This window comes from Poecilia formosa, unplaced genomic scaffold (assembly GCF_000485575.1).
Source record: "Poecilia formosa unplaced genomic scaffold, Poecilia_formosa-5.1.2 Scaffold36, whole genome shotgun sequence".
Classification (NCBI taxonomy): Eukaryota; Metazoa; Chordata; class Actinopteri; order Cyprinodontiformes; family Poeciliidae; genus Poecilia; species Poecilia formosa.
The window spans coordinates 2,183,423-2,200,020 of record NW_006799975.1 but is presented as its reverse complement, the minus strand read 5'-3'; the positions used below and the strand labels follow the sequence as shown (position 1 = coordinate 2,200,020).

Genomic DNA, 16,598 nt, shown 5'->3' with positions numbered 1-16,598 from the left:
ACAGTCCTCTACGTTTGCCTCAGCCCTCGCACGCACAAGGGTTAAATATACTGAATTACAAATTGATAACTCTGCACTAGTACAACACACCAATAACTTCACAAGCTTGGTCAGACGTGGAAAAACAACACAACTTTAATCCGTTCAGTGGAGTAAGGAATAGAATACCAATGGAAAATAAATAATGCATGATGTCACTCAGAACACAAAGCATAGAATTAGAATAGATCAGCCCTTATTGATGGGGACATCGTCACTGATACCCCATCTGGAATTTTTTTTCAGCATTAAGACCAATACAGATTGGTCTTAATCTGTATTGATTAAGACCATCTGATGCATCTCTACTTTTAGGTAAAACTAACTTAATTGGCTATAAATTTCTGCAAACCTGAATCTGTGGAGGCAGAATTCTCAAGCAAACTCAGCACATCCTCCCCCTCCTTCTGCTGATCTTCCATGTACTTGGAGTATGACCACAGCAGCTGAAAGGAAATGTCAAGCTTTAACGAGGTTCCATTACTGGACTGAACTCTTTCGTTTAAGTTTGTGGTTGAGGCCGACAAACATTCTCTGCAGTATTCATTTCACAATGCTTAATGTTGTTCAGGATTCCCTGAATTCAGACTTTATTTCATACACCAGCAGTTTTGATAGCTTGCTGCCCTGGGACATACAGGTATGTTAACAGGACGTGGTCAGATTATTACATAACTGGATCTCAACATCAAACCCTTGCCTAGTTACCCTCACAACTATCGGTCTGAGTGGAATCAAAGCATGGGTCATCTAACTCCAGCTCAGCAGTAAGAGAACAGAACCACTCTGTCATGGCCGTCAGGAATCTGCTGCAGGACATCAGTGTCCCACTAATTGACGTTAATAGTTGTCTCACCATGTCAATATCAAATCTGTTTTTTTTTCCACCTTAAGAATATTACTTGGGACTAGTCATTTCGAATTTAGCTGGGTTACTGCAACGAGGTCATGTTTAGGGATTTTCCAACAAAGCATTGGACAGGCTTTAGTGTCTGTCCAAAACTCAGCTAAATTGAAGCTTAACCAATCTAAAATGGAAAATACTTCACATTTTTGACAACTTTCAACAGAGTAAACATAGAGCTTACCTCTAAGCTGCAGTATAACTTTTTCAAAAACATGTTATTTTCCATATGTATTAAAACTGTCACTGTCATGACATTATGAAGCAGATAAGCCCCCCAAAAAATTGAGCCAATGGTGGAAAGACAACTTACTAGTTTTTAAGGAACAACTTATTGTTTCAGGAAAACTGTTTATCTGTCATCATTGGTAGCTTAGTCGTACTACAGTTGTGGTCAGCTGCAGTGTAGAAAAGAGCAAGTAGGAGGGGTGAGGGCAAAAGTAATTGACAGCAAGACCCTCCTCCTGGCTCTGATTGTTTGTTTGAGTGGTTCATTTATATAGTTAGTTCTGGGAACCCTGGGTGAAGGCAGAGGAGCTCAATTTTCACAGATTGTAAACTTTATAATTTAAAAAAATATAAGATACATACTGCAGGTTTAATGCAATGTTTATTAATCGTTTTGGATAAGAACATAAGATTTTTAAGGGCATACTTTGGATGTCAGTGAGAAAGAACCAGAGGATTTTATCTTCCCTCTGTGGGGAACAGTAGAAATAATCAGTCTTCACATTATTTTTAGTTTTATGGGTGAAAAAAGAAACAAAGATGTGGAAAAAAAATAGAAGTTGTGAAATGAACTCCTCTCTGACCCATTATGCAATAAGTAACTGAAAGAACACATGTATTTAATTTACATGATTGTAAGATTTTGGCAGCTGATGTACTTAAATGGAATCAGGATTTATTAAAGAAAAATATAGTTATGACCAAAATTATATCCAGGCAATTTGTTTTTATGTATTTTAATTTTATGGCTGTAAAATTTTTAAAAAGTAACGAGTGAGTGATTTTTCCCAAATTCAACTTTCAGCATTTGGCACAATCACTGTGAGGTTTTCAGTTGTGCAATAGCAGCACAATTAATGAGCAAAAAACAAAAACAAAATAAAAAACTCAAAATCTGGCAAATTCCATCTACGCTGAGGGTTAAAAGTGACCACAGTTATAAACACTGCCCAAATGTGGGGCCGTTTTTCATAAAGAAAAAATTGTCAGATTATGTTAGCTGAAATACAGTTTTTGGGAGCAAAGACAGCAGAAGACAATAAAATTAATGGCATTGTCTATATGTCAACTTGTGAGTGACATTTTATGTAATTTAATATATTCTCTACATTTTGTCTCTGAGAAATAACAAAGGAACAAGAACTAGTAGAGCTGTAAACATAGTCCAAACATTGAGGTGGTGAACTATGAACATGAATCAGTTCATTTTAATCTTGCCGAACTGAACTTGGAATGAACTGACAACACAACAACACTTCACCTGCACTCTCATTAGTCTTCACTTATAAACCCCTAAACACCTCAGGTCACCAGTAGGTGTCGTATACACACTTCAGATGCCAGCTTCCTGAGCCATGGCTCTACTTCCTGTCCCTCATCAACCTCTGCAGTTTTGGGGGTAAAGCTAGAACCTTATCATCTATGGCTTTTTTTTTATTTTTGAAAAAGCACAATTTAAATCCAAGTTATTATTTTTGACTGAAAAGGAATACTGGTATATAAACGTTGGTCTCAAATTTCTACACAACAATATGAGAAACCTATAAATTCAAACAGGAAACAATCACTTCATATTATTGCTATATTGTTTTTGCATTAAATCTAACATTGTTTTTCTTGACTAAATGACAGTGTGGAAGATTTGAATAATTTTAGAACTTTATGAAAACCAGATCAATATATTAAATCCAGTTATATAAAACCTTAGAAAATGTTGAAAACCACATGACTGTAGTTAATAAAGACAAACTGTTTTTGCAGCCGTCAGTCAAAACTTTGTGCTTGTTTAACCTCGGGGCCCTGAAAATAATCTAAGTTCTGGAACCAATAGCTGCCATTAAAGGAGTTTTACTTCAGTAATAGATGCATTCTGAACAAAATGGACCATCTCGAATAGAAGAGTGTTCAACTTAAGAAAAATAATTGGGATTTTGATAATGAACACTGAGGAATGATTGATGGAAATGCTTTTGCTTTTCACTTGGGCTACCATGGTTTAGTCAAATAAGAATAACAATGCTTTTTTCACAAAAACACACAAAGTTTCTGCTTTAAGAGCAGATAAGAGTTTCTCACTGGTTCTGCGTGAATCATCAATGAGCTTTGGGGTCTTTGGAAGATCTGGGAGTCGAGTTGGAGGCTCATGGTACGTTGGATGCTGAAGCTGCTGTGTGACCTCCGAGGCATTTTAGATACGTCTTTTTGTTCCGACTCGTTATTACTGTCACGCTCATCCTTCTCCGAACTAACACAGGACTCTTGTTTCTCCCGTTCCTCCTGTAACAACTGGTCATACAGGACTGAAATGAGTTCAGATTTTAATCTTGCAGTACAATCTGGTTTCTTATAACTTCAGTTTTCTTTGTTTGTTTGGATCCACCTGTAATTTTCTTTCACTTTCCTCCTCCTCCAGCCGTCTCTGTTTCCGTATTTTGGCCCTGTGTTTGGCTCTCTTTTCCTGCAGCAGGGGAATGAGCTTTGCTTTGGAGAGATTCCTGCTGAGCACTTGAAACTTGGGCCAAAGCTTCAGCAGTTCACTGAACACAGCTATCTGGATAAGCAGAGAAGCATGAAGAATAATAAATTTTGGTTTTATTAACTGTTCTCACACACATATTCGTGTTTCTTCCCATATTAGGACTTTGTATTAACATCTGTTCTTTTTAGTAACTACATGTCTGCCTAAACCAAACACTTACCAGTATATTCCTAAAATAGGGCAAGACAATAAATCATCTGTATATTGCAATAGACATGTGATCAATATCAATGGATAATACATTTGATAGACTGTTCAATAATTTCACTGAACTCCAATCCACACCCACACAACATTCAGGTATATGTAGGCAGAAGAAAGACTTTAGCCACTTAATCTCAGCCAGCTAAGCTAGGTAGATGGCATTGAATAACTGACTCTCTTAGGTTCCCTAGCAACAACCAGCTTTAGTGACTTACGCTGCAGCAGTTTCAGGTTTCACCACTGTGACTCATAACAATGGCATGGAGTGAAAACACTGGATAAAACAAGAAAGGTATTGCCACCAGTTTGGCAGTATTTCAGATATTTAAAACAAACAAAAAAAAAAAAATCAATAACACTGGTCAACAGCCAAAAAAATCATTGGGATTTTCCAATTGTTTTAGAGGCATTTTGATGTGTTGAATTCAAAAATCCCATTGGTTTTGCTCAATCAGGTCAACTTTCTGAACTATGGATGCAACATGAGCATCAAAATGCAGGACTTGTTTCCACATATGGATCAGTTTCCTGAGGATCTGGGATCAATGAGTGATGAGCAGGAGGAGAGATGCTATTAGGACAGAAGAGAGACAGAGACGTAATGTGCAATTCACATGAACTTACCCTTAAAAGCGTTTATTATTCACTTTACAGAAATCCAGCTTTGGGACATTTAACTAATAAAATTCTGTTAGAAAATTTTTTCTCCTAAAACCTTTTTTTGGATGATAAATATTAACAGAAACAAACTGATAATGTAAAAAAAAAAATTAATCAACATAGTCAGAAGATCGGATTTCTCTAAATCAAATTAGAATAAAAACCTGACCTGATTGAGAAAAATGTACGTCAGTTTTGGATTCAGCGCTGCAAAACAGTCCCAAGTTCAGTTGAAAAAAAAAAAACAGACAACTTCCAAAAAATATTTTTTGTATGACAAACAGGGTTTCCTTCAGTGCCCCACCACCAAGATAAATGTTGTTTGTTACTAAACAGTGACGGTAAATACGGATTAAGCTAGGTTGATAGTTGAACTGTACGTTGGCCTCTATTATTTCCATATTATAATGCTCGCTCCTGCACCTCCAAATTATTATAACTTTTGACATTTTTTAATACAAAAACACAGTGGGCTGCTGGAGGACTGTCCTAGCATCCCTACCATCAGGCTTAGCATGTTTTCTGGGGGAAACCCTGAAACGATTATATTGTGATATACATTTTCATCCATATCGTCGAACCTTATCATAACCAAAACTAAACCTAAACAAGGGGGTCCACCACATTAGTACTGGGTTTTGGCCCCCATAAGACCCATCTGTCTTCAGAAGGTTGGTAAATATTCCAGAGAAGGTCCTGAATAGAATGGCTAAACGAGTACACACACAGAGCCAGTACCTGTGCCTCTCTGAAGATATAAGGGCCGAGCTCACGGCGCCTTTCCAGAATACGCCGAGCCTGATCATGAGAAATGTTGATCTGCACAGATGGTGGGATGGAAGAGTTGATGAAACAGTTGATGATTGTGGAGATTTTATGCTGGATTATGACCATACTGCTGTGCGAATGGCAGAGGTCCTGTATTCAGAGAGAAATGAGTGTAATGCTGTAGGACCTGTCTCACACACACACTGGGGAAAATATGTCATATTTCTGAAGGTATGAGGACTGTGCAGCTGCCAGCACAGAAGCTTCTGGACCTTCACCTTATATCTCTGCACCTCCACCCAGAAGCGCACGTCATTTTCCAGTAACTCTCCTTTCACAGAGACATAGTCCTGGAACTGCTTACAGGTGGACGGGTTGAGAAGAGCTCTCCGAAACAGAAGGATATCTCTGGAGGTACTCATCTGTGAAGCCTCCAGATGAAAACAGGGAGCTTAATGTTAATCAGTTCCTTGGTAATAGGTAAAACATGTTATTTGCCAATGAAAACATAATATAGAGACAATTATGTAGTCAGCTAAAGAACTTTTCTTTTCTTTAAAGGGAGCACCCTCCCTTTAAAGAAAAGTGTTTATTATTCACTTTACAGAAATCCAGGTTCTCCCTTTAAAGAAAAGGGCTTTAGCTAACTACATAATGTATTTTATGTATTTTCCTGGCACATAGTGCCATTTTATAGCACATTTAAGTAACTATGTTAACTTCAGTTATTATAAAAATAATACATACATCAACTGTGACAACAATTTCCCTTTATGAGGGAATCGCATTATAACATGATGTAAAGCTCAAAATGTCAACTTTACATAACACTGCCCCTTTCTGTCACATGAAAGTTCAGCTAATATTTAAATCTGTTTGAAAAAGACATGAGTTAAAGTAAAGTTAGCTAAGCAAACATCCTGAAGCCTAATGTAACAGCCCAAAAAAATTTAAGTCAGTGCTTAAAGCCAAATCTTCCCTGAAAATCCCTGATGCCTGGCGAAGAAGAAATTCCTCATTTCTCTCTATTCGTGAAGGGCTTCTTCTTACCTTCCTTGCTTTGATCCGGTTCAGCTGTGCGGCTCTATCGTCTGATTTAATCTGCCACACAGAAACAAAGGCAAAGAGTCAGGAATCAAGACCTCGAGGAGAGGCCTCACACATGTCCCTGTGGTGCTCTCTTTCCCTGTCACTAGAACTGCATCCCTCTCTCCTTTGTCTTCAATCTCATTTGTTCTTTCCAATCTTCCTCCTTTGACCTTTTCTCCTCATTTCACCTCTTAAACATCTTTTCCACCCTTCCCCGCATCTCACTTTTCAGACTGTAATGCTAAACTACATCTACCTTTCATTACCTAATGAGAAGATCTGTGTCACTAAACCCAGTAAACTTGATAACATAATGCCGCAGAGTAGCAGAATCTGCAGTTTATGTGTTTCCACTCGAAGAAGCAACCTAAGAGAGCGACAAGCCAGTAATGGCGTTCAGTGGCCGATCCTATAACCTTAATGTGTGTATGCGTGTGTGTGCGTGTCAGTGGGCACATCCATTATACAGACTTTAAACATGATACACATCACAACTGCCTCTGAAATATTTAATGCAATTATTGGCAAACTAAATGAGATCAAATGACAATTCGTTTTCGTTTAAAAACACAAAGTGTCCGTCCAGTCCATTCTCTGTATGTCATTGAAACATTTAATAAAATCACAGTGCCTTGAAAAAAAATAATTCACACCTCAGAACTTTTTCATATACTGTCAGATCACAACCAGAAATTCTAACCCATGTTGTTGCAAAATATACGTGCAAAACTGAAGTGAAAGTAGAACAAATGACTGAAAAGTGTGGCATGCAGTTGTATTCAGCTTCCTTTAATAAATACATTGTAAAATAACGTTTCACTGTAGTTTGAACCGAAAGTATTTTGGGGTTTTGCTGAAAACAGCAAAACCCCAAAATACAGCACAATACTGCCACAGTATGTGTATTCTTCATTTTTCCAACACAAACTGAGCTTTGTTTGTACCCCATGTGGTCTATGGCAACCTACAAGCAGGCCTTCATTGAATAGTTTTTGTTTTGTTTGCTTCTTTGTCAAAAAATTCTCTCAGCTGAGCAGTGGATCTCTACAGCTCCTCCAGAGTTACTCAGAGCTTCCCTGATCAACACACTCCTTTCCAGGCTTTTCATTTCAGACACTATGACTTGGTAAAACAAATTGAAAACCACGTTATCCATTTTCTCCTGCTGCACAATTTTGCACTACTTAGTGTTAGTACGTCGCATTCAATATAATGAAGTTTGTGGTTGTAACTTGATGGAATGTGGAAAATGAGCAGAAAAACATTTTTGCTTTGCAGTAAAAGGGTCTGGATTTCATCTTTTGTGTTTGCTAGAAAAAAAAAAGTCAATTCCATGACATCATTTGCTAATTAGATTCAAATACAAAACACTGTTGGAAAAACAAATAATATTAAGTCTCCAAATATTGTACATATACATGTTATACTTATTAATGACAATGGAAGTGAATAATGGAGCACCAGATTATCATTATTAGCTGCTATATCAATGTAGCTATAAATGTGTTCATGAGTCCATTGACTTACATGTAAGCGTTTTTGGGGTGACCGTCAAGGGGTTAAACTTTGTCCAGATTGCTAAAGTTCCTCTAAAACTTGTGTGCTGTGAATTTCTACACTAAAGGTAGCAGGATGCCACCCAGTGGTGGATAGGAAAATGAATGTAGGTAGAAAGGTGCCTAAACCTGTTTTCTAGCATCGGAAGTTTTTTTTTTTTTTTTGTCTATCAACAATTATTTATTGTCAGAAATGTTGGTGTCAAATGTGAGGTATCAAGATTTTTACCTTTTCCTTTTCCCTTTCTTTGTGTCGCTCAACAAACTCTTTTGAGGAGAGGAACACAGGCATCCATGTTTCTTCAAGGTAAGGTTGGATTATTTCCTGGATTGCAATCGCAACTCTGTTTGAGAGGGTTTCTGACTGCAGCTTCTCCTCTCCACCTGCCTTAACTAGAATCTACACAACCAGAAGACATAACAGAGTAGAAGGGGGAAAGGAATGCTTATCATATTTTGTATAAAATGACATAAAAAAAACTCGAGACAAGTAAATGTACAAGTAAATGCATAAAGGAGAAACCCAACAGTGACACTCTCCCCTTCTTATCTCCGCCCGTGCTCTGCATTATTCCCACAAACTCTTCCCTTAATCTTCTAGCTTTTTTCAATCCTCATATGCTGATTTCTTCCTTTCTTACATCTCCTTTATTCCATTTTCCTTTTTTATCTGGAGCGCACACAACCCTGCTTGCCCTCATTTAATCTCGTAAGGCTTTTGAAATGAGAACCAGTTGCAGAGTGGGAATCAGGAGATGAAAGAGGGGCATTATGTGACTGGATGACTGAGCGACTGAGCGAGTGAAGGGCCAAAGCAGTAAAGCTGTCATACTCTCTGCATTGCACACACAGAAGAGAACCAACAGTGAGACATAAGAACAGCTGCCAGAGTCAACCCCCATAGAGTCAGAAGCAGTAGAACTGGCTTTCTAATTTAAAAGCAATTTTAATAATTGTTTTGGAGGCAATTATAGGATGATGCTGACAAATCACAAACATCTTGCCCCACAGTTTAGATCATGTCAACACAAACATATTGTTTTTGTTCAAGAAATCGGAGTAAGTCCTGTGAATGAAGTCAGTTTGATCTCGGAGCGTTATTTTGAGCTGATGTAATAGACTCTGAACTAAAATTTAGATCAGGCCTAAAATAATCCAACCTGACCCAAGCAATTAGGCATTTTGTCAGAGCCTGATCCGACCTGACTAATTCACTTTAATTAGGGGCTCGGAGTCTAAAGTAAACCTGACATGTTATTTTAATTGAGATTTTACTGCTTACTGTTTTTAGACCACCATTTAAGTAAGCAGTGTAACATCTCCTGTCTTCCAGCTCCATCTTGTTGCTTGTTGTAAAAATGCTGAGTCAAGTGCAAATCTAGGATGTGGAGGTTGATAGGATCCTGCACTTACCACCATCTGGAGAACTTCTGCACTGCTCCTCTATTTACACCATCATAAATAGATTAACACAACTTTATATCAAACATTCTCATTTGGTTTTCTCTGTGTTGCAACCTTATTAAACTCTCTCCAGAAGTCGGACTCTAACCATCAAGCCAAAAAGTCTGGCCTGACCCAGCCCGAATTTCAGCTTGGGCCATAAATCCAAACGCTACGTTGAACAGCTGGGAGGTAAATCTAGAAATGATCCTGGAGCCCAGAAATACAATCTGAGATGGATTTAAACTTATAATTATTGTTTCTGAAGCTGAATAGAAACCATTTAATTCTCAGGAGGTTGTTTTATTGCCAATTCTCCAGCAGCACCCAGGATCCCAGAGGAAAGTGAGAAAACATTTCTTTGAAGCTGCTGCAGCCTCTGTTTACAAAACCTGTATACATTTATTGGTGTAAAAAATGTGTGGATTTTTAGTCAGATTAAATAAAATGTTACATACATCTTTCTGTTGTTTTTCTGTGGCAGGGCTGCCAGGACCAAAGAAGTAGTCTTCGTTCAGGTACTTTTTAACAATCATAGTTGACTTCTCCTGTCTGAAGCTCTTGTCGGTCTTAGAAATCACCTTGTACCGCTCTAGGTCCAACCAACAGCTCAGATGAATGCTGCACAGGAACAAAAAATAAATAAAAAATTAAACCTTCGAATAAATCTCATCTTCCTCTATATACCACTTCTCTGCTTGGTACTACCTCTTACCTGGCATCATTTTCCTTCAAGGAAGTCATGAAATGTCCAATCTCTTGAGGCTGACGAAGTAAGGTCAATAGACGATAACCACGGAAAACTGCAGCCACTTTGGACCACAGACCAGCGTTTCGAATTCTCTTTGAAGGGAATGGCTCGATAGATATAGGAAGATTCATGGACCTCTGCTGCTCCACATGAAGAGACACACAAGAGAAAATAAGAGAGACAGAAGGGAAGAACACCATTAAATGAGTACTCTAAAGACAGTTTATCTGTGAGGATGGTTGCTGTGTGATACAGCAAAGGATATTCAGCTTTGTTCCAAAGGAAACAGGTGAAGATTGTTCCAGGTACATCCATTCTGTCTGTTCCATTCAAGGCTTCTTTCACAGTTTTCAAATCAAAACTCCATCTATTTAATTTATAGAGTTCTCAGTCCTTAAATTCACAGTTTTAAGGTAAAAATACAAATGTTTACCATGAAAAGAAATGGATGAATGATTAGCAGATGGATGTACAGGGTGACCCACAAAAATGTAGCTACTTTTTTTACTTTTCTTTTTTTACTTTTCGTACACTTTTCAAAGTGTACACTAATAACCCGAAAACTTTACAGCAGTTGAAAGACAATATTCGTAATGCAATTCAGAGCATTAGTGCCCCAGAGTTGCGTCGCATATATGACAATATGTTAAGGCGTGCCCAAAACTGCATTGACGTACAATGGGATCATTTTCAGCATTTTCTGTAAAGAATGAGTAAAGATTTTGGCATTTCAAGTTCTTTCTTTCTTTCTTTACGGAATGCCGCCAGTAATACTATAGTAAAGCGGGCTACTTTTTCGTGGGCCACCCTGTATAAAAAGGTGAATGGATGGACGAACTAATGATGGGTTTATCTTTCACACAAAAGAACAGAGTCTGACTTAGGGCTGGACAATAAATCAGTAATAGGTGTTGTGATAAACATGCGATCAATATCAATAAATAATACATCTGATAGAACATTCAGTATTCATTGTATAGAATATTCACTGAACTCTGATCCATAATCGCAAAGCATTCTGGGGGATGTACACAGAGGAAAGGCTTTAGCTAATCAACCTCTCATGGCGAGCTAAGCAAAAGTGGTGGCATCAGCTACCTCACTCATTCATTCTTTGGTTACCTAGCAACAACCTGTTGAGTAACTTGTGCAGTAGTCATTTTAGGTTTCGCCACCGTGCCTCATAACTCCTTAAAAATAAAAACTAATGGCAAAGATTGAAAACTATGGATACATGAGGAAAGGTCATGGCACCAATTTGGCGGTATTTCAGATATTTAAAACAAAAAACTAATCAATAATTATTGATAGACAGTTATTGATATTGACTGATATGAAATGCTTATATTGTAATATGTTTTTCAGCCATTTTGTCCAGCCCTAGTATTCAAATTCAAAAATGCTTTATTAATTCCAAAGGGAAATTAAATGTTGCAGTAGCTCATCAATATTCTTCAAAGACACATTGAAGATGGCGATGGCTGTTGGCAGGAAAGATCTACTGAAGCCGTCTGAACCACACTGAATCTCAAGAAGCTTCTGGTTGAAGATGCTCCACCTTCCCAAGACAGTCTCGTGAAGAGGACGAACAGGATTGTCCATTATCTTTCTTTGCATTATCATCTCCAGAGGTTCCATAGTTGTCTCCAGAACAGAACCAGCCTTCTTCATCAGTCTCTTGGGCCCTTTTAGGTCCCTTGCTCTGATGCTGCTGCCCCAACAGATGACGAATGAAGAGATGACGCTCTGAACAGCAGACTTATAATAGATCACCATCATCTTGCTGCAAGCCTTGAAGGGTCAAGGTGACGTCTGAAAATTCTATTATTTTTCCATACCTATAGAGACCTCAAAAATAATAATTCTGCAATTTCTCAGTGTGTTTATGAACTCTTTGACCTGTTGTTGCTTGCTGATCCGTTTCTGGTGCTCCTTTGATTCCTTGCAGAGCCTCAGGAGTTCTCTGTACTCTGTATTGAAGAAGTACCGCTGCTCCTCGTGCACAGGCACCTGGACGCAGACAATAACTCTTTAGCTAACTGATTAAACTTTTGCAGGTAATGGATCTTTAAAATTTGGATCCAGGTTAGGATTTTCTGAATATTAAACAGGACATCGTTATCGTTATTTTACTTGTTTTAATGTTTTTAAGACTGCTTAAATCGAAAAGCCTTCACAGTACCTTTATGCCAGTGTCTTTATGTACCTTGCAAACTTAAAATGTGTTTTTTTTGTTTTTTGTGATGTGTGAACTGGAGATGATAAAGTACTGCATAATTGTACAATTGAAAAAAATAAATACATAAAGATTATTATGACAAACCAAAAATCTGAAAAAGGTGCCATGCATTGACATTCAGCCCACCTGAGTCAACACTTTTTAAAACCACCTTTGTGTGCAATTACATGAACAAGACCTTTGTAGGCTGTGTCTCAACTGGTCAGCCCCATAGTGGAGAGAGATGCTCTTCCTCAGTTCCTGATCTTTTAAATTATTCCAAAACATATGGCTGTCTCCAGGGATTAAACTTCACAATTTTATGCTACATCGTGTTGGTTTGTCACTTTCTCAAAAAATATGTTGAAGTTTAGATTTGTATTGCAAAAATATGGAAAAGTTGAAAGTATGTGAATATTTTACCAGGCACTGTAACCCTACCAAATACTAACTACACTAACCAGAAAGTAAGATTAAACTACAGCTACAAACGATTAGAAATGCCCCGATCAGGTATTTATATCGATATAGGTCCTGATGTTATTTTTATCCATACAAATCTCCACTGTTTATATGTTGTTCTGCACCTGCTGAAATGACTCTTTGTCCCTCTGGTTCAGCTGTGTCCACGGTTCCAGAAGGATGTCCAGCACATGTTCCTCCACCCTATCAAACAGCTCCTCAAAAGCAGGCTGCAGTTTGTTGTACACCTCTCTTCTGATTTCGGTCTTAACATTAATGCTCCTCCTTGCAAAGCTGGAGATATATGTGGAATAAAGGACCTGGGAAGGAGGAGAGACGAGAAAATCTTTTCAAGTAAGAAACATTTTTCTGCAAAACCACAATCACTTTCATCATCACCATTGCTCTCTGCTTTTACAATACCACTTTCGCTCATCAGAGCTGCCACCACACCAAATAAATGTCACTCATTTAACCCTCCTGGCTGTGGCACTAAGGAAACAACATTAAATGTCATCTCTCTGGTGAACTAAAAAAAAGTCAGCTTCCCGCTGTGATGTGTTCTGGACTGAAACATTCTTCTCTTGTCCTTGGTCCCAGCATGGTCGAGCACAATGGTTCTAGGTGACTGAGCTGGCACAAAGAACTGTGGGTGGAACTCATTTGTTTTTATGAGAAATGCAATTTCTCCACCTAAAACAGGAGTAGTAAGAGGACACAGTTGAGAATGGTGGAGGCTAGGCTACACAAATGAATGGAATGTCTCAATATATTGCCGTAATTGGGATAGCAATGACGCTTCTGTGTAAATGTAAAAGGGAGGAAGGAAAAGCACCTCTTGGACCTCTAACAATTTTACATTTCTCTTCTGGTTGTTGGCTTAGAATACATTAAAAAAACATTCTCTAAACATCTGATTGATTGTAGTAGTTGGTGATTTTTCCATAAAGATAGGACAGGTACTGCAGGTACTGACCTGTGCCTCTCTCTGCACACTATAGGGGTCCATTNCTGTGTAAATGTAAAAGGGAGGAAGAAAAAGCACCTCTTGGACCTCTAACAATTTTACATTTCTCTTCTGGTTGTTGGCTTAGAATACATTAAAACTTAAATAGACAGTCTTATTCTATCGGGGGACTTTAACACGGTTATGGACCCAGCTATGGACCGCTCTAGCCCTAGAAACTTAACTCGCTCTAAAATGTCTCTTGCTCTTGGTGAGTTTGCTGATAAGGCAGGTTGGGTTGACCCATGGAGGTTCTTTAAACCTAACAAAAAAGAATTCTCCTACTTCTCACATATTCACCACACATACAGTCGTATCAATTTTTTCCTCATTGACAAGACACTTCTCCCTTTTACAAAGAGAATTGAATACAATACTATTGTTGAATCTGACCATGCGCCGGTCTCCCTGGATATTTTGTTCTCTCAAAATGTCACACAACCAAGAGTTTGGAGATTAGACACATCTTTACTATCAGACAGTCATTTCTGTGAATTCATTGGTAAAGAAATAGATGAGTTTATATATTTTAACAGATCTGATTCCATATCCCCATCCATATTGTGGGAAACACTTAAAGTAGTTATAAGAGGGAAGATAATTTCTTATTCTATTTCACAGAGTAAGGAAAGAAAGCAAAAAGCAAACGATCTTTTAGTATCATTAAAACAAATTGACCAACAATATTCTACCACTCCAACACCTGAGTTATATAAAGAAAGGGTTACATTGATGACCCAATATGACCTATTGTCAACAGAAATAACTGAAAAACACCAACTTTGGTTAAAAGGACAATATTATGAACATGGGGATAAAGCAGGCCGTCTTTTGGCTTATCAGCTTAAATGTAAATCAGCGTCCCGTCTAATACCTCAGATACGGGCAACACGCCAGGGTTGCCCTCTTAGCCCACTCTTATTTGCATTAGCTATTGAGCCTTTATCAATAAAATTAAGGACAACCCCCAATTTCTTTGGTATTCGTAGGTTTGATACCGAACATAAAATTTCTTTATATGCCGATGACTTACTTTTGTATATTTCTGACCCAGTGTCATGTATTCCTACTATTGTCAATATTCTTAATGACTTTGGAAGTGTTTCAGGTTACAAATTAAACTTCTCTAAAAGTGAATGCTTCCCAATTAACTATCTAGCCCTTCAGCTACCAGACAATGCGCTCCCCTTTCATATATCAAAGTCCGGATTTAAATATTTAGGCATACACATCACCCGTACCTTCTCTGATCTCTATGGAAAGAATTTCAAACCTCTCTTGCTTAAATTGGAGGCTGATTTTCAGAGATGGTCCGGTCTCTACTTATCTCTTCCGGGTAGAGTTAACTGTATAAAAATGAATGTATTACCCCGCTTTTTGTATTTGTTTCAGTGTCTCCCAATATTTCTGTCTAGGTCTTTTTTCCAGTCTTTAAATAAATTATTCTCCTCTTTTCTCTGGGCAAATAAAAATGCTAGAGTTCGCAGAGAGTTTCTAGAAAGGCCCAGAGATAAAGGTGGTCTGGCTTTACCTAATATGAGAAACTATTACTGGGCATCTAATATCCAAAAATTTATATATTGGTATCAAAGCCCGCAGCTGGATTGGTGTAGGATTGAAGCAAACTCCTGCACCTCTTCCTCTCTTTCTGCTTTGGTCACTACTGGATTACCACTTTCACCCTCTAAATTCACCCATAATCCTGTAGTATCTTCCTCTCTTAGGATATGGATACAATTCAGACAACATTTTAATCTAAAAGAATTTTCTATATATAGCCCTATTTGTAATAATCACCTTTTCCCAGCTGCCAGGATGGATCACACCTTCGCTCTATGGAGGAGGAATGGTTTGAAAACTTGTGACCATTTTTATATAGATGGTGTTTTTGCCAACTTCACTGACCTTTCGGCCAAATTCCAATTACAAAAAACTGATCTTTTCAGATATTTCCAGGTCTGTCATTTTATTCAAAGTCAAAGTCCAGTATTTCCTGCCTCTCCAGCAGACTCGGGGCTTGAGAGGATTTTGCGTAACCCTTTGTATCTCAGGAGGCACATTGCAAACATCTCAAATATAATAACATCTCTTCAGGAAACAACACTAGATGAGCTTAGAATTGCATGGTCTGAAGAACTTGGTTCTGTTATTTCTGAACATTTCTGGGAACGTGCTCTGGAAAGAATCAATGGAACATCGTCCTGTGCACGGCTTAGCTTTATACAGTTAAAAGTCCTCCATAGAACTTACTATACCAAATCTAAACTCTCAAGAATTTATAAGGACATTGATGACAGGTGTGAGCGGTGTCATTCTGCCCCACCAAATATGACCCATATGTTTTGGAATTGCCCGAAATTAACCGAATTTTGGTCATCCATCTGTAAAACACTGAATGATGCATTTAATACCAAAATCAAACCGTTTGCAGGAATGGCCATCTTTGGAGTATTGTTTGAGGAGCACATGCTATCCACTGATCAAATGAATGCGTTCGCCTTTGCTTCCTTGGTAGCCCGTAGACTTATAGTCTTACTCTGGAAATCCTCTGAACCACCTAAAGTCTCGGTTTGGCTCACTGATTTAATGTTTCTCTTGAAATTAGAAAAAATTAAATACTTTATTAGAGGCTCAACAAGACAATTTCATAGGGTGTGGGACCCTATGATGGAGTACTTTAAAAATCTTAAAAACATAGAATCACCTCCATAAGCCTATAGAGCCCTAAGAT

The 16,598-nt window shown here is 38.1% G+C and overlaps 1 protein-coding gene across 1 annotated transcript in view; it reads right to left on the bottom strand.

Moving 5' to 3' along the window:
• rgs22 (regulator of G protein signaling 22) overlaps positions 1–16,598 on the bottom strand; it is a 29,600-nt gene that overhangs the window by 689 nt on the left and 12,313 nt on the right. The window contains exons 12-24 of the mRNA XM_007550527.2: positions 15,694–15,700; positions 13,838–13,872; positions 12,987–13,181; positions 12,081–12,191; positions 10,146–10,321; positions 9,889–10,051; positions 8,217–8,387; positions 6,393–6,443; positions 5,621–5,773; positions 5,313–5,492; positions 3,552–3,722; positions 3,248–3,457; positions 392–485 (exon numbers count right to left, since the gene is read on the bottom strand). Coding sequence (XP_007550589.1) covers positions 392–485; positions 3,248–3,457; positions 3,552–3,722; positions 5,313–5,492; positions 5,621–5,773; positions 6,393–6,443; positions 8,217–8,387; positions 9,889–10,051; positions 10,146–10,321; positions 12,081–12,191; positions 12,987–13,181; positions 13,838–13,872; positions 15,694–15,700 — 1,717 coding nt within the window. The remainder of the gene's footprint in view (positions 1–391; positions 486–3,247; positions 3,458–3,551; positions 3,723–5,312; positions 5,493–5,620; positions 5,774–6,392; positions 6,444–8,216; positions 8,388–9,888; positions 10,052–10,145; positions 10,322–12,080; positions 12,192–12,986; positions 13,182–13,837; positions 13,873–15,693; positions 15,701–16,598) is intronic.